At 52.9% G+C, this 24,464-nt stretch overlaps 1 protein-coding gene across 4 annotated transcripts in view; it reads left to right on the top strand.

The window, feature by feature from the left end:
* The window catches only part of LOC116463927 (annexin A11), a 53,038-nt gene extending 32,330 nt beyond the window's left edge, over positions 1-20,708 (top strand). For all 4 annotated transcript variants that reach the window (XM_032147243.2, XM_058434925.1, XM_032147241.2 and 1 more), the window contains exons 2-15: positions 3,002-3,064; positions 4,955-5,070; positions 6,509-6,901; positions 8,540-8,627; positions 8,868-8,962; positions 9,642-9,755; positions 11,705-11,795; positions 12,234-12,313; positions 12,442-12,498; positions 13,806-13,899; positions 16,631-16,726; positions 17,819-17,877; positions 18,078-18,200; positions 19,923-20,708. In XM_032147243.2, the coding sequence (XP_032003134.1) occupies positions 3,010-3,064; positions 4,955-5,070; positions 6,509-6,901; positions 8,540-8,627; positions 8,868-8,962; positions 9,642-9,755; positions 11,705-11,795; positions 12,234-12,313; positions 12,442-12,498; positions 13,806-13,899; positions 16,631-16,726; positions 17,819-17,877; positions 18,078-18,200; positions 19,923-19,982 (1,521 nt within the window). In that variant the 5' untranslated portion in view covers positions 3,002-3,009 and the 3' untranslated portion in view covers positions 19,983-20,708. The remainder of the gene's footprint in view (positions 1-3,001; positions 3,065-4,954; positions 5,071-6,508; positions 6,902-8,539; positions 8,628-8,867; positions 8,963-9,641; positions 9,756-11,704; positions 11,796-12,233; positions 12,314-12,441; positions 12,499-13,805; positions 13,900-16,630; positions 16,727-17,818; positions 17,878-18,077; positions 18,201-19,922) is intronic.
* The last annotated feature ends 3,756 nt before the right edge of the window (positions 20,709-24,464 follow it).

Below are 24,464 nucleotides of genomic sequence, written 5' to 3'. Positions count from 1 at the left end.
TTCACCATGGCCAGGCTGGTCTCGAACTCCTGACCTCAGGTGATCCACCCCCCTTGGCCTCCCAAAGTGCTAGGGTTACAGGCATGAGCCACTGCACCCAGCCGACATCTGTGTATTTTTAATTGGTGATTTCCTCAGCACATTGGTGAAGATGAACATCTTCAGCTCCTTTTCTGTAACTGCCAGATCTGTTCACATCATTTGACAGTTTCTCTAGTGGTTATTGATCTTTTTCTTATTATATTAATAAAACTTTTTTCCTAAGTTTTTTTCTCATCTTTATTTTTTTAAATTTGTCTCTTACGCTGAAATTTTATTTTATGCCGTTGGTTCTTGGGGCTACTTCTTTCATTGCATTATTTGGCCTGGCTGGAATTTACTTGGTGTAAGGAACAGGGTGGTATCCAGCTTTTGTTTCTTGGGTTTTTTCCCTGGCCTGGCTGTGGATGGAGCTTTTGGCTTCATTTCTCTGAGAGGAGGCCAAGAGTGGAGAGTGTCTTTGGTGCTCAAAGGTCTTGCCTAGTGGTGTCTCCAGAGAGGAAGGTGACAGAGACACCATCCCGGCTCTTCCTGCTCACCTGTGGGGCAGTTCCTCCTATTAGAAGGTTCCTGGCCCACTGGTCATTTACATCTCCCAGGTTACCTCCCCACCAGTGAAGTCTGAGGGTTTGGCAGAGTCTGGGCAGAAGGGTCAGGCTGGGGCCAGGACAGGGAGGGCTTTGTACTGACAGCCCTCCCAGCCTCAGGGACACCCTCTCTGAAGGTGATACCACCGGGGACCTCATCCACCACGTGCTTAGGGGCTCAGAGAGACCGAAAACTGTGCAAGGAGTAGGTCCTTGGTCCACACTACAGGGAGCCAATTCCAGCTTTCTCCAAAGCCATAGGGCTTTGCCTACAGTCACCTCTGGACCCACTGACCCAAACAAATGACTACACCCATAGGGCTGTAAACCAGGCCCAAACTATGGGGACGGGTGGTACCTTAAGGAAGTTCTTTAGCTTCCTTAAAAACAGCATGTAGGCCGGGCACAGTGGCTCATGCCTGTAATCCCAGCACTGTGGGAGGCCATGGCGGGCAGATCACTTGAGGCCAGGAGTTCAGACCAGCCTGGCCAACATGGCGAAACTCCATCTCTACTAAAAATACAAAAATTAGCCAGGGATGGTTGCACCCTCCTGTTGGAGGCTGAGGCACAAGAATCCCTTGATCCCAGGAGGTGGAGGTTACAGTGAGCTGAGATTGCACCACTGCACTCCAGCCTGGGTGATAGAGCGAGACCCTGTTTAAAAAATAAAAGTAGGCCAGGCATGGTGGCTCATGCCTGTAATCTTAACACTTTGGGAAGCCGAGGCAGGCAGATCACCTGAGGTCAGGAGTTCGAGACCAGCCTGGCCAACATGGTGAAACCCCGTCTCTACTAAAAGTACAAAAATTAGCCAGGCGTGGTGGCGGGCACCTGTAATCCTAGCTACTTGGGAGGCTGAGGCAGGAGAATCACTTGAACCCAGGAGGCAGAGGTTGCAGTGAGCCGAGATCACACCATTGCACTCCAGCCTGGATTACAGAGTGAGACCCTGTCTCAAAAAATAAAAATAAATAATAAAAACTTAAAAAGAACAGCATATACCAGCCTGGGCAACATAGTAAGACTCTCAAAAAAAAAAGTAGCTGGGTGTGGTGGCACATGTCTTTAGGAGGCTGAGGCGGGAGGATTACCTGATCCCAGGAGGTCAAGGCTGCAGTGAGCCATGATTGTGCCAGTGCACTCCAGCCTGGGTGACAGAGCAAGACCCTGTCTCAAACAAACAAAACCCAGTGTGCCCAGTTCTTCAAGATAGATATGAAGGGCAGCTAGACTCTTATAGTTGGACAGCATGGCCAGAACAGTGGTCTTCAAAGTGGGTTCCCTGGACCAGTAACATCATCTGGGAACTTGTTCAAAATGCAAAAACTGGTTCCACTGTCTCAGAAACTCTTGGTGGTGGAGCCCAGCAATGTGTTTTAACAATCCCATCAGGTGATTCTGATATGCATTGTGGCGTGAGACCCAGTGTGTAAAAAGAAGCCGCATATCCGAGACGAGCAGGTGTGATTGTTGAGGGAGCCTGCAGGTTTCCTCACATGCCCGCCTACCACTGGGTGTCTCTGCAAACTGCAGCAGCAGCTGCTATTAGCAAGAGCAGGCAGGTTGCACAGTGTGGCCGGTGTCACAGCAGATCTGTGTCCCTCCTCACAATTTAACTGGCAGGGGACATTGCCAAGGGATCCATGTTCAGAGGGACTTCGTGAGAGCAGGTGTCTCACCTGGCACCTGTCCAGGCCGCTCTTCTTCCCTTACTGACAGATCTGCAAATCACTTCTCTTAATCAGCAGCCTCTGCTGCAAAAACAGGGTGGTGCTGCCTCATTTGCCCTGGTTCTTCACCCTGCATCAGATGAACCTCCTGAGGGCCCTTTTTGCTTCTAGGAACGATGATTCCATACCTTACCAGGTCCCCTTGCCTGATGAACCAGAGGTTGGAGAATGAGGAGAGACAGGGGTCTCTGACTTCCCCTGTTGCTGGAGGGATGGCAATAAGGACACAGGAAGATAAATAGACAGACCTAGAGTCCTGAGAATGAGGCAGTGCGTCTCTACCTCTGAGGTGGGAGAACAGGCTCAGAGGCGCACTGCATCCTTGCCAGCAGAGGCAGGAGCAAAGCTTCAGTGAGAGGGCCTTTCAGGGAAACAGGCTCGTGGGCAGTGAATCCTGTCACTGTAGGTGGGGCCGGGGGTGTAGCCCTGGCCCAGAAGTCAGGCAGCATGCTGGTGGGTACTGTTTCTAGCTGGAGGCACCAGCAGGAGACAGTGAACTGGTCTGCGACAAGCAGGGCAGATGCAGCAGCTCTTCTGCAAGGTCCCGGTTGTGGTGGTGGCTGCCCTCTTGAGAAGCTGGGTCCCACAGGCCAGCAGAGGCTCCCAGGCAGAGCCTGAGTGTGCTTTCCTCTTCTCTTCCAGATCTAACCATGAGCTACCCTGGCTATCCCCCGCCCCCAGGTGGCTACCCACCAGCTGCACCAGGTAAGAGGGTCTGGGGTGGGGAGAAGAGTGAATGCTGCCTCTGTACAGTGGCTGGGAGTGGAGAGGGGAGAACAGTAGTTTCCTCACTCCCCTCGTCCCCTCACAGCACGGCCCAGCAGGGGAGGAGAGGACAACAGGGGTAGAGGGACAGCCAGCCGAGGCAGGGGCTGGAGAAGAGCATGACGCTGAGGCCATCGGAGGCCTGGGTTTGATACTGGCTCCAGAAAGCCCTGGACCAGGCCCAGGGCTGGGTCTCTTGCCTTACTCTCTAGTAACAGTGGGCAAATGCTGTCACTTTGAGACTCAGTTTTCTTCTCTGCAAAATTGCTTCAAGGATTTCTCCCTCATTAGGTGGTCCTGGATACTGATGAGATAGGCAGGCAGAGCGACGCGATGTCTTCCAAAGCATTGCTAGGTGATGTTTGCCCCTTGCCACCTCTCCTACCCTCTGCTCAAGGTGTGTGAGTTTGCAGCAACAAGATCCCCCTTGCCAAGAGAGGAAGTGGAGGCAGATGCTAAGGGTCAAAGGTCACTCACTCCCTGGTTTCTGCAGGAGCTGTGGGTAGTCACATGGAGAAGTCGTCTTCTCTGGCCCTGGCCCCTTTAGGTCCTCAAATGAGATTTGGTCCCCACTGTGGGAAAGGAAATATGAGGGCTCATGAGACCAAGGGGAGAAAAGGGCCATTCCAAGGCTGGTCATCCTGAGGGTGCCTGAGCCGCTGCCCCTCGCCCCAGGGGACTCCTAGGCATCATTCATTTCTTTGGAGCTGAGGTCCTGTGGTTTGAGCACCCCCTGACCTGCAGGCCATTTACCTTCCCTCCCATTCAGCAGGTGAAGAACAGACTTAGACTGAGAGGTGGCTCAGCTGCTGTCCCAGGGCACGTTAGGGGCTGAGCTGGGCCACTGCCCTCTGAATGAGCCCACCCCAGGTTGGCTGGCACTGGCCTCGGTTCCCTCTCTATAGTAGAAATCCTGCCATCCAGATCCTGCCACTGCCACCTTTGCTAGCACAGCTGAGCAGCCTCTGAGCAGCAAGAGAGGAAGAGGCAGGAGATTTAGGGAAGGTTCGTCCTGGAGGGTCTGGAGCCCTGGAGATGAAGAGCCTATCCGAAACTGCCATGTACAGGAAAGCATCTAATAGGCCAGAGGCTGCATGATGATGTCAAATGCCCATGGGGCACCCGGCTGAGCCCTGCAGGTGTTAACTCAGTCTTCATCACAGCAGTCTAGGCATACACTCACCATTAGCCCATTTGTCAGCTGAGGAAACAAGCCTAAGGAGGGTGAAAGCCTTGCCCCAGGGCACATACCGGGTCCTGCTGGTTTCAGAGCGGGCTTTTCACCTCTGTTTCTTCCTGTCCTCTCGTGGACTGGTATCTGTGTTTACCATGACCCAGCCCCATCTCCCTCCAGCCTCTTATCCTGCTTCTCCCTGCCTTTTACAGACGTGTAATACCAAACAGCCAAACCCCCTCCCGCCAATGCCTTTGCATTACTGAAATCTCAGAGCTCCCGGTGGTCACCTCTGTCATGGGCTCAGCATGGTATCCCACAACAGTCTGTCATTGTCTGTCCTCCTGCTCCATGATGGTGAACTTGGGAGGGCAGAGCCTGCCTGGGCTCTCCCAACCTCCTTAATACCCCACAGAGGGTCTTGGGAGTGTTTGGGGAACTCCACCTTCCTCCCTGGGAAGAGGGGAAGGTTTTCCCTCCTCTGCCAGTGGGATAGGGGGAGACTTCCCTCCTGGTGTTTTCATGTGGTCTGTGGTGTCCCGAGGCTCAAGGCTTTACTGGGCCTCCCTTCCTGACCACCTGGGAACTCGCATCTCTGCCTTTCCCCATGTGGTGGGGGACTGGCAGGGGGGCTAAAGGGCTTGGGTTGCTTTCAGGTGGTGGTCCCTGGGGAGGTGCTGCCTACCCTCCTCCGCCCAGCATGCCCCCCATCGGGCTGGATAACGTGGCCAACTATGCGGGGCAGTTCAACCAGGACTACCTCTCGGGAATGGTGAGTCCAGCCCTCCTGCTGAGGCAGCCCTGGGGCCACACCTGCGTGGCCAGAGGAATCAAAGCTGCTGGCCTCTGGGGCTCCAGAGTTGTCTATGTGTGTGTTGCTGTGGTGTGTAGTGTGTTGAGCTGTACCTTAGAACAGGGTTTTCATCAGGCTTCTGCCACCTGCTCTCTGCCCCTCTCTGGGTCTCACTTTTCCCATCTGTAAAATGAGGGGAAGGAGACCAGATGATCTCACAGGTCCCTTTCAGCCCTGCGGGGTTAGGGTTGGGAAGGTGGCGAGGGTATGTGCATGAGTGTGCATGCACGTGCTATGTATGAGTATCCACATTCATATACCTGCGTGTGCATGCGTGTACATATGGAGGGCTCTTCTGGTTAGGCCTGCGTGGGTGTGTGGCAGGTATCTTGGGCAGACATGCTACTTTTTAAATTTGTTGTTTTGCTTTTAAAATAATACATTTTATGATTTGAAAACAAACGTATGCTTAGTTTATGATTTGAAAACAAACGTATGCTTAGAGGAAATGATGCAACCAATACACACCCTAATTTGTGCCAGGCCCAGTTCTAGGCACTGGGGATATGTGAATAAAACAAACAAAAATCTCAGCCGTGCTGCATTTATCATCTATGGGGAAAAGACAGGCAGTAACTTAAGTCAACGATGTGATGTTATTGAAAGTGTAGGTGCCACGGGAACAAGATGACCAGGGTAAAGGGGTCAGGAGTGGGGGTGGGGTGATGTAAGGATGATTTTAAGTTAGCGGTAAGGTGGGTCTGGCTGAAAAGAGGATGTGTGATCAAAGACCTGCAGCAGGGGAAGGAAGTGCTGTATGGATGTCTAGGGAATGCCAGTGCCCTGAGGTGCCAAGGGGTATGAGGTGCTCAGGAACAGGGAGGAGAGGCCAGTGTGGCTAAAGTGGAAAGGCGAGGGGGTGAGATGGGAAATGAAGTCTGGGGGTCCAGCTCTTACAGGGTGTAGGAGGCTATCCATCCTAAGGATTTAGGCTTTTATTCCTGGTGAGTGCAGATTCACCTGAGCATGCCTGCCAGAGGTGTCTGTGGGTGGCAGGCTGATGTGATGGGGGTGCCCCCAACCCTGCATATGGGACCCACGCGCCTTCTTGGGCAGTGAGCTCTTAACCTTCACCCAGGTGGTCTGGGATGGGAGGAGCAACCATGTGGAGAGGCAAGGCATCTCCCCTGCAGAAGGGGATGAGGATCTCTGGTTTGGATCCAGTCGCACTGTTTACTGGCTGTGTAGCTTTGAGCAAGTAAACTCATTCTGTGGTCTGTGAAATGGGTATAACGATACTTCATATTCCACAAGCAGAGATGCTGTGAGGACTGACTTGGCTTAGGTATGAAAAAGGGTGGAGGGACAGAGTGCAGCGGGGCCCATTGGCCTCAGGCTCTGCTTTGTGTCCTTGCAGGCGGCCAACATGTCTGGGACATTTGGAGGAGCCAACGTGCCCAACCTGTACCCTGGGGCCCCTGGGGCTGGCTACCCACCACTGCCCCCTGGTGGCTTTGGGCAGCCCCCCTCTGCCCAGCAGCCTGTTCCTCCCTATGGGATGTATCCACCCCCAGGAGGAAACCCACCCTCCGGGATGCCCTCATATCCGCCATACCCAGGGGCCCCTGTGCCGGGCCAGCCCATGCCACCCCCCGGACAGCAGCCCCCAGGAGCCTACCCTGGGCAGCCACCAGTGACCTACCCTGGTCAGCCTCCAGTGCCACTCCCTGGGCAGCAGCAGCAGCCAGTGCCGAGTTACCCAGGATACCCGGGGTCTGGGACTGTCACCCCTGCTGTGCCCCCAACCCAGGTGAGTGTCATCCCACTGCCTCCCTCGGTCCAGGCCTGGGCCCCAAAGGCTGGAGACACATGGCCCAGTAGCTGGGGAGACAGGGAAAGGCGCAGGCCTACAGCTGCAACTTCTTGTTTTAACAAACAGTGTCGGCCGGGTGCGGTGGCTCATGCCTGTAATCCCAGCACTTTGGGAAGCTGAGGTGGGCAGATCGCTTGAGCCCAGGAGTTCAAGACCAACCTGGGCAAAATGGTGAAAGCCTGTCTCTACTAAAAATAGAAAAAAAATTAGCTGGGCATGGTGGTGCATACCTGTAGGCCCAGCTACTCAGGAGGCTGAGGTGGGAGGATCACCTGAGCCCAGGAGACAGAAGTTGCAGTGAGCCGGGATCATGCCACTGCACTCACTCCAGCCTAGGCGACAGAGTAAGACCCTGTCTTTAGAAAAAACAAAAAACAGAAAAACAAAGAGCGTCACCTTCTTGCAGACTCCCCACCTCTGGGTTGCATTGCTTAAGGCCCAAGGGAGCTGTCCTGTTTCTCCTAGTGTGATGAGACACTCCACATGCGAGTTGGGTCAGAACGCCTGTGGAGAGTACTCCTTATTCCTCTGTGTCATTTACTGCCTGGGCTGTGTGTTTTGTAAGAACTGCACAGGCCACCTGTCCCAAGGCTTTGTGCCCAACAGCTGTCTTCGGTCCCCTTGATATGTGTCCCCCCCACAGACAGGTTTTGGAGGATTCTTAAAATTCCCTTTGGGTAGGGAGAATGTTGGCAGTTCCTCCAGGGTTGATCTTGGCTCATTTTGGAGAACAGTTCGTGTTTGCAGAGCCTAGAATTCGTTGTCATGGTTCTGTGGCCCAACCAGCCAGCACAAGGGTAGTGGTATGTGCTTGATGACTATTTTTAGACAGAGGGTCTCCTTTCCTCCTTCCCTTCCATACCCACACGTTCCCCCACCCTGTGCCGTCCTCCAGCCTCCCTCCCTTATCTTTTCCCTGAGATGCCCCCATAATTGTGTTATAACCAGTTTGTTCCAGCCCCTAGAAAGACAATCCACTGGGAGACAGTTTAGCCTGGAAAGTTCCAGTTTGTGGGGTTGTGCAGCTGTCAGAGTCTGGAGGAAGTCCGGCAGATGCTAGTCTAGAGAACAGTGCGAGGGAACCAGTGCTAGATCAAGAGGTCGTCAGGCTGCCATGCAGAGTTGTGGAGGCTGAATACCTGTACCCACTGGAGGGGATACGTGGGCTAGCCAGCCCCGTTAGGAGTACCCATGTGTGCTCACATGTGCTGTGGAGGCCAGGCATCGATGAGATAGGCCACAGTCCTTGCTCCCGAGGCCTGCCCTTCATCAGGAGCCTGAGCCCCAGCCCTGGAGGACCTGGGCACTGGGCAGGTTTTCAGTGTCAGGACTCAGCTATAGGTCGGCTCCCAGCCACTGGAGCCAGTAAAAAGCTTCAGTACTAGAACACAAGGCCAGATAACAGTCAAGTTAGGCAGACTCGGCGTAGAGTCCTCTGCGTTGTTGACTGTGGACTCCTTTAGATACTCCAACTCTTAGAGAAAGGGCTGTTCCCAGAGTTTAGAGGTGGAGCAGCCTCGAATGTGGGGAAGGCGGCATGCACGTCATCTTACCTGAGACTGTTTGTTCGAGTAGTTTGGAAGCCGAGGCACCATAGCTGATGCTCCCGGCTTTGACCCCCTGCGAGATGCTGAGGTCCTGCGGAAGGCCATGAAAGGCTTCGGTAAGAGACCCTGGGCGGCTCAAATCCTACCCCCTGCCCCCTATTCCCCAGGCAGTTTCACTGTGGTTCTGTAGGCTGGGGTAGCTGGGGGACGCGGACCTGGCCCCAGGGGTGATAGAAGGTGGATGTGGGGGTGTGGCTGGCATGCCCAGGACAGTTGAGGGGCCCAGGCCAGGGAAGTCTCAGCTGCAGAGCGTCTCATGACCCCTACCCGACCCACCCCTGCTGCCTTTCCTCCAGGGACGGATGAGCAGGCCATCATCGACTGCCTGGGGAGTCGCTCCAACAAGCAGCGGCAGCAGATCCTCCTTTCCTTCAAGACGGCTTACGGCAAGGCGAGCTGCGGGATGGGGGCGCGGGACAGTGAGGCGTGTCCTGGGCTCAGCACAGCCCTGCTCACCCCTGCTTTTCCTTGGGTGGGCCCGGATCTCCCAGATGGACAGTAAGGAGCAGGAGGGCATTTCCTTCTGCCCATCCGGCTGGTGGCATCGTTGGGAGGTGAAGGATGCCACAGGGTGCCGAGGTTTGCTGAGAGGCTCCAGACATCTAGCCTGGATTCTAGCCCTTGCTCTGCCACATCTCATTGAGGTTGTGGCCACATCATTTTCCTACCCCTGCCCTCTTCATGACCACCCTGGGGGGTTTAGCTGATGTAAGAGCTTTGCAGGGAAAGGCTGTTGAGTGCTGCCCAAGTATGAGGGGTGTGTATGAGTGCATTTTGAACTTCTGGGGTTTTGAATCTTAGAAAGGTAAAAATTGGGTAAATATTGATTAGATTCGTGTTCTAGCCCAGCGCTTCTCACACTTCAATGTGTCACCGATCCCCTGGGCATCTTGGTAAAATGCGGGAGGTTTGGGGCAGGGCTGAGAGCAGGCTTTTCTCTCGGGCCCCTGGGGGTTGTCCATGCTGCTGCTCCTCAAATCTGGGATATGGCTCTTATTAGTCACCTCCTGTGGATTTTTAAAATAGACTTGTTTTTGTTTGTTTGTTTGTTTGTTTGAATATCCAATCAGGATTTGATCAAAGATCTGAAATCTGAACTGTCAGGAAACTTTGAGAAGACAATCTTGGCTCTGATGAAGACCCCAGTCCTCTTTGACGCTTATGAGATAAAGGAAGCCATCAAGGTGTGTATGTGTGTACGTGTGTATGTGTGTATGTGTGTGTGTGTGTGTGTGTTCATGCGTGTGGACACACAGCCCAGAAGGAGGCCTGCTCGGCGTGCTGTGTTCTAGCCCACTCATTAGCTGCTGTTGTCAGTATGGCTCCCAGGCCTTCCTGGGTTGGAGTCCACATGCTGTAGAAAAGGGTACTCCCTGTGATTTCCCCAAGAGGCAAATGACACACCCGTCATCATCAGGGAGGCTTAAGTCTCTCTGCATCTTAAAGAAATGGTGGAGCTAGGGTTTGAAGGTTGCGATTCTGTGGTAAGAAGAGGGGTAGGAGGCTGTGGTTGGTATCGTTCTCATTCTTTAGGACTCTGTTACTAGCAAATGACAGAAACACACTTCGGTTTAAGAACAAAAGTGGAGAATCAGTTGTGTGGGTAAAGCCAAGCTGCCTGGCGTGGAGAGGGCCAGGCCAGACGTCTCTCTGTTCTCTGTCTCTCCTGAGCGCCCGCTCTTCTGTCAGTTTCTGTGCTTCTCCTGCCATGGCTGCTTCATGTGGGGTGGGAGGGGGGGCCTGTCGACCACTCTCTGCATACCTATGAGACCCAGCTCCAGAAGAGACCAGCAGGGTCTCCAAACTGGGGCAGGTTCTGACGGGCCCAGCTTGGGCTCACTGTTTCCTTCAGTCCTGTGGGTTTTGACCGAGGGGTGGGTCCTGTCCATTCTGTGCAGTCCTGCAGCTCTGTGTGCAACCTGCAGGCAGAGGCAGGCAGCTCACTTGGAAGGGGAATCCCATGAGTCAGGCTGGAGCCCAGAAGGAGCCTGTCACTCAGAGGCCTGATAAGCACAGTGAATGTTCCCTCCTTCAGGAGAAGCAGAGACTTCAGTGTGGTGGCCTGGAAAGGAGAGGGGCCTCCGCTGAAACACATCTACATGTGTTATTCTAGGGAGGGGGTCAGGAGGCCATCAGGCACGGCGATGGCCCAGGACCCCAGGGAGTGGACCCAGACATTTCCCTGGCCTCTGTCTTCAGCCGGAGTCATGAGCTGGTGGTTGTGGAGTGTTAGAAACCACACAGGTTTGGGGCAGCTGTCACTCACCAGCTGTGTGTCCTTGAGCACCTGTGAAATGGGGACAGTGAATGCTGTCTTAGGACATGCTGGGACTACTGGGTGAGGGGCTAACGTGTAGTAACCCAATAGTAGCTGTAGCAGGAAACAGCTGACACAATGTCACAAGCCCTGCCTGACAGGCCCTAAGTGCTCTACATACATTAACTCACCTAATCCTCATGACTTTTCTGTGAGGTAGGTCCTAGTATCACTCCCGTCTTACAGACAAGGAACTGGAAGCACAGAGAGGTTAAGTAATGTGCCCAAGGTCACACAGCTGGTAAGCTGCAGAGCCAGGATTCAAACCAACATACAAGCCAGGCTGCCCAGCCTGTCCTCTACCGTGTCAACTGTCCCTGGCGTGGTTGTCCCATTCGTCCTTGTTGTTCCTGCCTTTTCCTAGTTGTTTTCAGACATTCCACCATCCCCTCTAGGACCAGGGTTTCGTATGTCCACTTGGATCTCTCTTGCTTTTTACCCATTTTTTTCAGTTGTTATCATCTCAGTTCCGGCTGAACTCTAAATAAAGCAGGACTCGGTCCACATTTTAACCCAACCATTTACTGTGTGGCCTTGGACCGGCCAGTACCCCTCTCTGATGCTCAGTTTTCTGATCCATGGGGATGTCCCTTTGTGCGAGCCCTACTCATCACCACTGCCACTGTCATTGTGCTTGCTCGGGCTATGGAGAGGAGCTGACTCCCTCGAGCCTGGGAGTGGCCGGAGGGTGTGTCTCTGTGTCAGGGGCCTCTGTTGCTGGGGTCAGGGCAGCAGCATGGCCCCTACTCTTTTTCCCGGGTGCTGGTGAGGCTGCTGGAACAAGCTCATGGTTGGTTGTATTCTCTGCCCCTGCAGGGGGTTGGCACTGATGAAGCCTGCCTAATTGAGATCCTCGCTTCCCGCAGCAATGAGCACATCCGAGAATTAAACAGAGCCTACAAAGCAGGTGAGGCTGCTCCCTCTGCCCTCTGCCCTCTGCCCTCTGCAGATCCCTGTGCTCTTGGGGCTGTGGCCTCACTCTTTCCTAGGGCCTCTTACTCCTTCCTGGCCTTCTTATCAACCCATCTTCTGCCATCCCCAATACTTTAGGCTTTGACCCAAGACCCAGCCCTTCCTTCTGTTTATACATGGTGCAAATGACTAAAGTAAGGGAGAGCCAGGGAAAACCTGGATGTGGTTTGGGTAAGGCTGACTAGAGGCCAGGTCAGCCTGGAGGTCACAGGCTTGTATATCCCTGGAGGGCCATATGGGCTATTTGTTCTCTCAAGCCCAAGCCAAGACCTCCAGCCTTTTTCTCCCCAGTACCCACTGTTGATAGTGTTTTGCAATGGGCAGCTCCATAAAGAGAGCTACAGGGTGGACTTTCCTTGCTTCTCCCTTTCAGAATTCAAAAAGACCCTGGAAGAGGCCATTCGAAGCGACACATCAGGGCACTTCCAGAGGCTCCTCATCTCTCTCTCTCAGGTACTTTTCCCACGACAGGGCTCAGGGCCCCCAAGCCATGCAAGTCAAAGAGATGGGATCCCAGCAATGAGGAAAGGGAACAGAAATGGGGAAGGAGTGGGCTTAACCATACACCTGCTTCCTTTCAGGGAAACCGTGATGAAAGCACAAACGTGGACATGTCTCTCGCCCAGAGAGATGCCCAGGTGAGTGTGATGGCCAGGCCCCTGGACTTCTAAAGCAGGGATGTACCCTGCTTTCTTGCTTCCTGAGAGAGGTGCCCTAGGGTGGAAAGAACAATAGATAAGCAATGGGTTGCAGATGCTGTGAGTTTCAGAGGCGCTGAACTGCTCAACTGTATGACCTAGAGCAGGTCATCTGACCTCCTGGGCTTCAGCTTCCCCACCTATAGGAGGGAACATGTGAGATAATTAGTATTTCAATAGTTGAATAGATCACGGTTTTGGATGTGGGATTTCATGTGACAGCGTACTTTCCCCATGTTTAGTTGCACATACCATTACGTTTGCAAAGGGGCAGAATTCGCACTTGCCTATTAAGTTTTTGAGGGTTTGAGCCTAGAAACCAGCTGCCACATTAGTTGAGTACCGTTAGAATTCTGTCGTTGTCCCCCTTGTGAGTTGCAGACAAAAGGCGAAAAGTCCAAGCAAAGTCCAGGCATCTGAGCTACTCTCTTGAAAAGTTTGGGTTTCCCACTAATGAATTTCAACCATAGTATTATGGCAGGGCAGAGCCATGACTTCCTGGTGGGGTGGAGTTGGCCATACCTCTCTGTCTCCCTTCACTGCTCTTGTCATCCACGGCAGGGCATTCACCAGGAGCTGCCAGTGGTCTAAATTATCTCTACCATCTGCGGGATTGGAGTGAGACCTCAAGGAATGCCCCCTTGTTAGGGTTGGAGGAGAGCTACTCCTCTGGTCTGGTCCTTTTGCTTTCCGGATGAGGAAACTGAGGCTCAAAAAGTTTAAGCACTGTTCCCAACTGAAAGCTAGAGGCAGAGCCTGGACAAGGGCCTATACCCCTGGCTCGGTCCTCTGTGCCCAGTTAGCACCTGCCTCTGCCCTGGTCTCAGACCTGCTGCTCCTGCAGGGTCTGCCTTATTCAGTGTCTCTCTGGCTGCTAACATCCATTCCCATTCTGGGAGTCAGGGCTGGACACCCCTGGGGCTCAGGGCTCTGGCTTTTGCTCCAGCGAGAGTTTTGCATGCCACTTTTAGCGGGGCAAAAATTGTCTCATGCTCCGCCTTCTCAGTCCAGACCTGCTTTGGCCTCATCTTGACCTGTGGGATCTCAGCCCCTGATTGCTGCTTTCTGCTCTTTTTCAGGGCTGCTACCTGAGGCCTAGCAGGCACTTTAGAGGCCACGTACAGAGGTTGCAAATTGGCAAATACTTTAGGCTCAAACCTTCAGAAGTTTACCAGGCTCTCCTGGGTGACCTGGGCCTGGGGTCTGGGTGTGGCCTGTGCCGCATGTGCGTCTTCCTCTCTCTCCAGGAGCTGTATGCAGCCGGGGAGAACCGCCTGGGAACAGATGAGTCCAAGTTCAATGTGGTTCTGTGCTCCCGGAGCCGGGCCCACCTGGTAGCAGGTAAGGCAGGCCGGGGTCCCTCTGAGGCCAGTTAGATGAGGGCAGTCAGGGGATTGTGGGGAAACAAAGCTATGGAAACACTTGGTTCCTCCCTGCGTGGGGCTTTCGCCTCCTCAAAAGAGCCCCCTGGTGGGGATTTAAAAGACACCGTCAGAGGGTTTCCTGAGTTCTGGCCAACATCCAGTTCTGGAGGTTCCACCGGTGTAGAAACCTGGTGTCTTCGTACGTGGGAATGTGGAATGTCAGAGTTGGGAGAGTCCTTTGGGAGCACCCAATCCAGTGTTTTCCAAAGCCTGGCATAAGAAACAGTCATAGCAATAATACTGGGTGCCATTCATTTACTCATTCATTCAACAGATGTAAATCGCTCTCCCCCATGGGTCAGTCTGTCAGGTGGTGGAGCAGGTGTGGGATCATGGTGGGGGGCAGGGCACTGCAGAGTCTGTGTTCCATGGGCTGCACCTTCTCATTTGAGGAGACAGACAGTAAACAACAATGAAATAAAACCTGTATCAGATGGTAAATCCTGTAGAGGAAAATCAAGCTGGAAACAGATAGGGAGTGATGGTAGGGTCCACCGGGAGGTGCTTGGGCCAGTCCCCACTGAGGTCATGACATTTGATTTAAAAACCTAAAGGAGATGCAGGGGCAGAGGCCTGCCTGGGGCTCCCAGCATGACTGAGAACGGTGAAGGGGGACCATGTGGAGCAGGTGGAGTGAGCGAGAGGAGTGGGAGGTGAGGGCAGAGAGGGGAGAGGGCCCTGCTGATGACTTTGCGGAGTTGGGTATTTATCCTGAGCAAAAGAGGAAGCCAATGGAGGGCCCTGAGCAGAGGAGGCTGTGCAGAATCCCTGGCCGTGGTGCCGAGAATGGAGTGAAGGGTGCAAGGCCAAGCAGCGAAGCCTGTCGGGAGGCTGCTGCAGGGACCCGGGGAAGAATGGTGGTAGTAGGCGCTTGTGGTGAGGAGGTGTCAGGTTCCGGCCACGTTTGCTGATGAATTGGACACATGGCGTGTGGGAGAGAAGAGGGGTCGAGGATTACTCAGAGTTTCTTTAGGCCACGCAGTGGGAGAATGGCCCTCAACTGAGACAGGGGAACCGTAGGTGGAGCTGGCTTTAGGTGCCTATAGGGTGGAGCTGCAGGGAGGCTGCTGGGTTGCTGAGTGTGGAAGTCAGGAGAGGTCTGGCCTGGACGTGGAAGGTAAGGGAGCTATGGGTAGTCGAAGATATCTGAGGCTCTGGGGACTGCAGGAGGTCCCCTCAGGAGAGAGACTGTGGGGAGCCCACCAGTGTGAGGAGACTAAGAAGGAGCAGCTAGGGAGGTAGGAGGACCCAGAGGAAGGGGGTCCTGGAGGCCAGTGTGAGGTGGCAGGCAAGGACTGAGGATGGTGACCACACTGAGCAACTGGTGGGCTATGGCCAGGGCTGCTCCAGTGGGCAGTGAGGGTGAAAACCCAGCGACCGCTCTGTGCTGCACACAGAGACAGGCGCTTTGGCTCTCCCCATTCGCAGCTGTGAAAGCAGGCACAGCGTGGTAGAGGAAGTAGGGGTGCACAGCTAGTAACAGCTGAGCTGGGATTTGAACCCAGGCCACCCAACCCCAGAGCACACTTTTTAACCTCTGCACTATCCTGTAATGGAGCCGGAGTGAATGCATTTTCATCTTAATCATTGTTTCTTTTAATGAGTACAGAACATGTAAGTAGTGCATCAAGCCCATGGCTTCACAGACATTACTTAGGAGAAAAGAGTAGCAAATTTGAAGAAGATACTAATCGAGACAGATACACACAGAGCAGAAATCACAAATTTAATATGCAAATGGATGCTGAGACTCAGGCTGGGGAAGGAGAGTTTTATGTCCTGGGTCAGAGCTGGAGTCAGGGCCGAGGTCTCCATCGTGCCGCCTGTCTCTCTAGGAGCCAGCCATCCACTCCTGCGGGTGCTTAGCATGTCCTAGGTCGAGGTGGGCAGCAAAAAGCCAGGCTGGCTGGGTCAGGCTGGGCCTCAGCTCACAGGCAGGCTGAGGAAGACAGATGGATGCATGAATAAAGCCAAGGAATGGCAGAGACTGGAGGTGCGGGGGATTTGAGAAGAGGGGACACTGTCTTGGGGTACGTGGGAGTGGGCCCTGGAGGGGTATTTAGGTGCAATTTGGTTAAGCAGATTGGCAGTCCTGAGAAAGGGACCACACAGGGAGGGACATCAGGCAGTGCATGTGACTTGTGACGAAGACTCTGGCTTCCTTGAGAGCTAGCAGGCCTGGGGACGTGCAGGGTGTGGGAGCAGAGTGGGAGGCGGGGGGTTTTGGGGCAGAGGCCACCTCATGTGAGTCCTCTGTTAGTCTGCTCATGCTGCTATGACAAAATACCACAGACTGGGTGGCTTAAGCAACAGATACTCATTTTGTTACAGTTTTGAAGGCCGGATGTCCAAGAGTGGGGTGCTGGTTTCTCCCGTGGCCTCTTCATGGCAATCACTGTGTTCACATGGTCTTTTCTCTGCATGTGCACATCCCTGGGGTCTCTGTGTGTGTCCTAATCTCCTTCTAAGGAGACCAGGCGGATTGGATTAGGGTACACCCTAGCAGCATGTTTTAACTTAATTACCTCTTTAAAGATCTTATCTCCAAACACAGTTATATTCTGAAGTCCTAAGAGTTGGGACTTCCACATATGAACTTTGGGGAGACACATTTCAGTTCATAATATAAGCCTCTGTCGTCCCCATAGTTTTCAATGAGTACCAGAGAATGACAGGCCGGGACATTGAGAAGAGCATCTGCCGGGAGATGTCTGGGGACCTGGAGCAGGGCATGCTGGCCGTGGGTAAGTGTCTCAGGTTTGCCTGCCCACCTGCCAGGGGCTAACGTGTATTGTGAGTGTTCAGGCTGCTCGCCTGTCCGCCAGCTGATGGGTGACACCGTGAAAGGACCACAGGATCCAAGATCGCTCAGCCCAGAGTGTCCAGATGCTGGGAAGTCATGCCGCTTCCCGGTTCCCTGTGCAGTTGAACCCCTAGCTGTCCTGGAGGTGTCTTGTGTGTGTTTGCGGTGCAGCTCTGGAGCAGGGAACTGCAGTGTGGGTATTAGTGGGAGGGCATCCAACTGCGCTCCCGGAGGAGTATGACTCACATCCTGCCAAGTTTCCTCTAAAAATACATCCCTGCAGGCAGTTGTCAGATGTTTGTGATGGAAACACGTGGAAAGATTTTTACTTGCAACAGCGAAACAGGCCCATGCTGAGGAAAGCTGGCTGGGCTCCAGGATGGTAGTGTGCCTCTTACATTGCCCATGTCCTCTAGCAGGGCCCGCTGGGCTCCAGGTCCCTCTCACTGTGCAGAGTTGGGTCCCTGCCCTGAGGCCCTCACAACCCCTCTTTCTACTCACTTGGGAAAATCAGTCTGCCTCTTTTTTCATTATGCTTTTTTTGGAGCTTTCTGGATGGGAGAGATAGAAAATCCTCATCTCCCTGCCTGCCCACCACGGTAGGTCTCATGGCCTGGGAAGCCTAGGGAGATGCACATTCCACTCGGCCACGGTTTCTCCATGAGGGTCATGGCCTCTCCAGTCTGCCCCTCCTGCCTGAGCAGCAGCACAGTTCCTCGTCACCATCCACATTGCTTCCCTGTGCAGCTCCTAGCCCCACTAAGACCCCCGCCCCTCTGACTCTTGGTCCTTTCACCAGAGTGGTTGCCAGGAAAGAGGGTGGGTTGGTGTCCAGGCTCTACGTGTTTCTGTTCCAAAGAGCTGGAGCCAAGATCATGGGATAGTTGAGCCTGGAACAGAAGGATGAGGAGAAAAGATGGATGCAGTGATGGGTTTGCCATCTGGGCCTCTAAGAGGACACTTGTAGACTCCATGCCCCACTTGGGCTGAGAATTTTCTGCAGATCTGGTTATGCCGAGTTTCTCTCTTCTAGTGAAATGTCTCAAGAATACTCCAGCCTTCTTTGCGGAGAGGCTCAACAAGGCCATGAGGGTATGTAACTTCCATGTGCTGGTTGCGATGCCTTAGCCTTGCCTGTGCCTGGGACCAAGGGCTGAGGGTAGAAGGCCTGGGGAGAGCTAAATCTCAACCGAGAGTTCCGAGGACCTGGGTAGGGAGGGGACCGGAGGGCCCAGGGCGGGTGGGAAGGTGAGGAGACCTGGTGCTCATGCTCTTGGGTGGACTCTCTTTAGGGGGCAGGAACAAAGGACCGGACCCTGATTCGCATCATGGTGTCTCGCAGCGAGACTGACCTCCTGGACATCAGATCGGAGTATAAGCGGATGTACGGCAAGTCGCTGTACCACGACATCTCGGTACGGGCCTGCTGCAGGCCGACTGGGCTCCCTTTTGGCATCCCAGTCACCTGTGGAACCTCCCTCCTTGGAGTGGCCATATGCTTGGCCTCTGTGCTGTGTGTGGGCATCTTGTTTATGGACCTCGGACTTGCTCATCCCGTTGCCCTTAAACAGATTATAAACTTCTGAGGGCAGGTGGGTCATGACCTTGCTGTCGCCCCCACCTTGCATCCCCCAGCAGCATCAGAGAACACTTGGGACCTCCCCAACCTTGACCGTGACCTTCAGCGTCCCGACCACCCTGTGATTCTTTGATCTGTCAGTGAGAACTCAAGTCCCAAAGGCTCTGTGGAGCTCTGCTGTCACTCCCTGACAAAGCACTTCCTGCACTCAGCTTTATGGCATAGGCCACATAGTAAGGCCGTTCAGAGCGAGGGCCCTGGGGGTCACACCACTTGGAGTCCAGCTTTTCTACTTGCTAACTGTGTGACCTTGAACGGCTTCCTTAAACCTCCCTGAACCTCGGCTCCATTGTCTTTAAGATAAGAAAATAATCATTCTTTCCCGGGAATGTTGTGAGTATTGAGTGAGGCAGTGCAGGTCAAGTGTCTATTAAACACTAGCCACAGTTGTATCGCTGTGTGGCAGAGCCAGTCTGACAAAATACATTCTCAGCTGCGTGGTCTAACACTCAAATTCTGAACTCACATGAGCCTTGAAATTGCACCATGGGGACCACGTCCTCCTACCTTAGACTCAGTAGCATTTAATGATGGTGGACATGTCATCACAGGAAACTCACTTTGTTTCCTTGGCTGTATGAATGAAGCTGTTGCTAGAGAATTAGTAATTCTAGGCTGGGCACAGTGGCTCATGCCTGTAATCCCAGCACTTCGGGAGGCTGAGGCAGGAGGATCACTTGAGGTCAGGAGTTCGAGACCAGCCTGGCCAACATGGTAAAACCCTGTCTCTACTAAAAATACAAAATTAGCTAGGCGTGCCTGTAATCCCAGCTACTCGGTAGGCTGCGGCAGGAGAATTGCTTGAACCCGGGAGGCGGAGGTTGCAGTGAGCTGGGATCATGCCATTCCACTCCAGTCTTGGCAACAGAGTGAGACTTCGTCTCAAAAGAAAAAAAAAAAAAGAGTTAATAATTCTTTACAGAGTATCTCCTGCGTGCCAGCGGGCTGTGGAAGAAGCCACATGCCTTACCCTCAAGTTGCTTAGGGTGGAAGGAAATGATTAGAAATGAGCCAAGCCGAGCCTGCACTCTTAGAGTAAGTGTAGTGGCGTCAGACAGAGGAGAGATCCCTGGGACCTGGGAGGTCCGGGCCTGCCACTGGACAGTCATGTGTGAGGAGATTGCATTTCCTGAGCAGAACACTGTGTTGCGTTACATTGGTAACCCCAATTTAAGGAAGCATAAATGCACTGGGAAAAGAGCGGTATTGGTTAGCCCTGGGAAGTGGTTTTTAGGATGATTATAATTTTGGGGGGAGTTATTCATTTGACGTGGATAGTCGAGGTGAGTGCTGCTTTCCGTCTTCTAATGGGGGCCTGGGGAAGGCTAAATTGCATTTTTTAAGGTCTGTGCCGCCTGCTGCAGGACCTGCAGCGGGGGAAAATTCCCCAGGATGGGGCTTCCTCCCTATAAGGTGCTCAGGGCTGAAAATCAGGAGCCAGAAGGCTGAAAGTGACCGTGCCTCCCTTAACGGATGTCTTCCTTGTTTCTGTGGCCAGGGAGATACTTCAGGGGATTACCGGAAGATTCTGCTGAAGATCTGTGGTGGCAATGACTGAACAGTGACTGGTGGCTCACTTCTGCCCACCTGCCAGCAACACCAGTGCCAGGAAAAGGCCAAAAGAATGTCTGTTTCTAACAAATCCACAAATAGCCCTGAGATGCACCGTCCTAGAGCCTAGGTCTGTCCTCCACCCCTCCTGACCCGTATAGTGTGCCACAGGACCTGGGTCGGTCTAGAACTCTCTCAGGATGCCTTTTCTACCCCATCCCTCACAGCCTCTTGCTGCTAAAGTAGATGTTTCATTTTTCTGACTCATGCAATCATTCCCCTTTGCCTGTGGCTAAGACTTGGCTTCATTTCGTCACGTAATTGTATATTTTTATTTGGAGGCATATTTTCTTTTCTTACAGTCATTGCCAGACAGATGCATACAAGTCTGTTTGCTGCGTACACATTTCTGGTGAGGGCAACTGGGTGGGTGAAGTGCCGTGTCCTCGCTGAGGAGAGAAAGGGAGGTGTGCCTGGGAGGGTAGCCTGTGCATCTGGTGAGTGTCACGAGCTTTGTTACTGCCAAACTCACTCCTTTTTAGAAAAAAACAAAAAAAGGGCCAGAAAGTCATTCCTTCCATCTTCCTTGCAGAAACCACGAGAACAAAGGCAGTTCCCTGTCAGTGACAGGGCTTCTTGTAATTTGTGGAATGTGCCTTAAACCTGAATATCTGTAGCCAAAACTTGTTTCCACATTAAAAGTCAGCCAGCTCTGGAATGTTCTGGAAATGTCTTCCTGGTACCAACTTGTTTTCTTCTGCTTGATTCTGCCCTGTGGCTCGGAGTTCTGGCCTTATCAGCCAGTGAAAATTCATGTAACCTTACGTAGAGATTTGTGTGCAGGAAACCCTGAGCATACACTAGTTTGCAGGTACTCGTAAGGACATGGGAAGGGAGGTTCCCAAAATCCAGGCAGGAGGCCCAGACACCTGAAAGGCAAAGGGATCTTGGTTGATTGCAGGTGCAGTGAAGTCCACTGAAGGTGTGGTGGGAAGAATATAGTCCTTCACCCAGGTCCCAGGCGGGAAGAAGGTGTGTGCTAATTCCTGATGCCCCTCGGCGGGGGCCAGAGAGAAAGATGGGGACAACCCAGAGAGTCACAAGACCAGCTCCTCCCCTCAGGGTGCCTCCAGGCTGAAAGGGGCTCCTGGCTCTGGTCTTTGGGGACCCTGTGCCCCTTGGTTGGTGGTGTGAGGGGAGAGAATCCATAAGAGAGTTTCTGAGAATTATGGTGTCATGTCCAGAAGCTAGAGCTTACCTTGCATCAGGGGTCTCCACTCACTCCTTTTCCAACCTCCTGTGTTGAGGTTTAGAAAGGAGAGAATCGACTAGGCACTATGGCGCATGCCTGTAATCCAAGGACTTTGGGAAGCTGAGGTGAGAGGATCACTTGAGCTCAGGAGTTCAAGACTAGCCTGGCCAACATAGTGAGACCCCCATCTCTACTAAAAAATTTGGTCAGGCGTAGTGGCTCATGGCTGTAATCCCAGCACTTTGGGAGGTGAGGTGGGCAGATCACCTGAGGTCAGGAGTTCGAGACCCAGCCTGGCCAACGTGGTGAAACCCCATCTCTACTAAAAATACAAAAATTATCCAGTCACGGTGGCACATGCCTGTAATCTCAGCTACTCAGGAGGCTGAGGCAGGAGAATCACTTGAACCCAGGAGGCAGAGGTTGTAGTGAGCTGAGATCACACCACTGCACTTCAACCTGGGTGGACAGAGTGAGACTCCATCTCAAAAAAAAAAAAAAATTTACCTGGCATTGTAGTGCATTCCCTGTAGTCAGCTACTCTGGAGGCTGAGGCAGGAAGATCCTTAGAGCCCAAGAAATTGAGGCTGTAGTAAGCTGTGATTACACCACTGCACTCCAGCCTGGACAACAGAGCGAGACCTTGTCTCAAACGAAAAAAAAAAAACAAAAAGAAATGGGAGAATCCAGAGAGACTAGGCTAAATCAAGCCTGCTGGGTCCTGGCAGGAGCCCCAGGGAGTAGCTCATCTGCAGACATTTGCTTGAGGACTGCCCCCTAAACATAGAGGAAGAATGACATCCAAAGGGTGTGGAGCAGCCATGATCTGAGAACTAGCCTGGTCTACCTGAGATTGATGGCAGGTCCTGGTCAACACGTCAGCTCTGCATCAGAGTCCATGCCTCAAGCCCAAGCTGAAGCCCCATCCCTGCTGCTCTCCCAAGAACTCCTCTGCTAGGGCAGGCCCCTTGCCCTTGGGTGCCAGGTGGGACCTGCCTGATGGGATGGGGTGCTTGGCATATACAACTTGCCATGAACTCAAGGTGACCCTGGGGGCCTCCTGAGTTGTGATGGGGCCTAGGACCAATGTGCTCTGATGTGACCATATTCTGTGACATTGCCTTGCCCTGTTTACTTCAAAGTTCCCAGCCTGGTGCCCAGCAGGCAATATTGCACCTACAGACACATTTACTTTGGTTTCCAAAGTGTTTTTAGACATTTGAATCTGTTGCCAACATGTAAACATTGAGAGATTTCATATTTTTAAAAATCTGGAATTCTGGCTTCTCTTGAAAACTCAGAAATTCTGGCACCATGGGGCTTGCATTCCTGCATGGCTGGAGCTGAGTTGCAGCTGCCCCTTCAGGCCTGTACTCCTTATTTGCCGTAGGCTCCCTCTTATTACACTGCGCCCATGTCACCCATTTGGCTCCTGCAGGCCTTTGGGTTTGAGACCCTGGTCTACACACTCGGGGACCACCTGTTGCAAAGTTCATCGATGTGCTTTGGTCAAGGAATAGACCAAGGTGGATATCCAGGCCAGAGTGACTCAGCGAGTTTAGGTCACAGGCGTATACTCCACTTGTTATATAACCTGTTTGTGTAAGTTCATACTTGGCTCAAAGCCACTATTGTTTGGAAAAGGTATAACTGCCCTGCTGATGCTGTACAGACATTCTTGGGCTCGGATGGGCATGGCTCCATGTGGCGTGCACTGGCACCCGGAGAGAGAGTGAAGCTACTGACCCCTGTAAGGGAGAGTGACCATCTGGCAGATAGACAGAGGGGAGCCGGGACACGGCTCGGCTTGTGCCCAGAGGGAGAGTTAAGCCACTGACCCTGTAGCTGGCCTTGCGGCCCGGGAGTGCACCTGCAAGCATGGGGGTGGCAGGAGCCGCAGATCTGGAGAAGACAGCCAAGGTAAAGGTGGACAGTGTGAGAGCTGCTGATGAGATAGCTGCTGAATAAAACTACATTTTACCTGCCTATGGCCTGCCAAGTTTTCTTTCAGCTATCGCCCATCCACCCAGTCCCCTCGAACCTCAGCATGGGCTGGAACCTGACCCTGGGCATGACATTTGACATAGTCGTGGACCTGACACCTGTGTTTGTCCTAGTCCTGGTCCTCCCTGCCTTCCTGTTCCTCTCACTGCCCTCATGGTCACTCCCAAGGGATCCAACCCATGTTAAGTATGGGCTGGAGGACTGCATGAATGCCTCGTGATCTTCCCAGAGGCAAAGGCACCTACTGCCTCCCAAGGTCAGTGGGAGTTTGGGATCAACACTGTTATTATGCTTAGGACAAAAAAGGTAGGGAGAAAGACATGCATCCTTACAGGTCATCTTTCTGGGATAGAACACAATGGGTCTTTTCCTGCTTCCTGGATATATTAGTCAAGGCCAGTCCATGCTACACATCTAATCTGACTTCTAAAATAGCAAGTAGAGGGCGAAGCACCAGATGAATTCAGCCCTGAGAGAATTTTCAGTAGCTGTGAGGGCACTGGAGGAAACACTATTAAATAGTTCTGCACCTGAGACAAATGGCCTTACTCGCCTCACCCTAGTCCTGGTGGTATTTGTCTCAGGTGCAAAATTTAAGAAAGAAACCTTGCAGTGCTCACCCTGTGGCTGGGTAGATGGTCCCTGAAGTGGTGGTTTTCAAGCCTGAGTGTGTATCAGGATCATCAGGGGAGCTTGCTAAAGAACAGTTCCTGGGGTCAGACCCTCACACATTTTGAGCAGGTGTGGGGCCTGGGAAACTGCATCTGTAACCTGCTGTAATCTAATGCTTATCTAAATACTACTGTACTCACACAGAGAACTCCCCAAAAGTAGAGGTGTTCCTCCGGAGGGCAGATGAGCAGATGGCACAGTCCGCTTGGAATTCAGTCAGGTGACGAGAGATGAGATGAGGCACTCCTAGCTTTGGGAAGAGGGAGCTGAAAGATGAACCTTTGCAGGTGCCTACGGTCAAAGTGGTGCTTTAATGCCATGCCATGCCCATCTTGTGTTGGCCTTGGCAGGGAGTTACAGTCCTAGCTTAGGACCTGGCCCCTTATTTCTGCTGTAGGCTCTTTCCTGCCCTGGCCGAGATGGAGTAGAATGAGACCTAGAAACAGATCAAGCTAAATACGTGTCCTCAGAAAGATAAAGGTTTACATTTTCACCCCCATCAAATCTGAAAGCTCTCTGCCTGTGTTTTTCTAAGGGACAGGGACATCATTACTCAGTCCA

This window comes from Hylobates moloch, unplaced genomic scaffold, assembly GCF_009828535.3.
Source record: "Hylobates moloch isolate HMO894 unplaced genomic scaffold, HMol_V3 SCAFFOLD_86, whole genome shotgun sequence".
Taxonomy (NCBI): Eukaryota; Metazoa; Chordata; class Mammalia; order Primates; family Hylobatidae; genus Hylobates; species Hylobates moloch.
The sequence above is the reverse complement of the archived record's forward strand: the minus strand, read 5'-3'. Positions and strand labels throughout refer to the sequence as shown.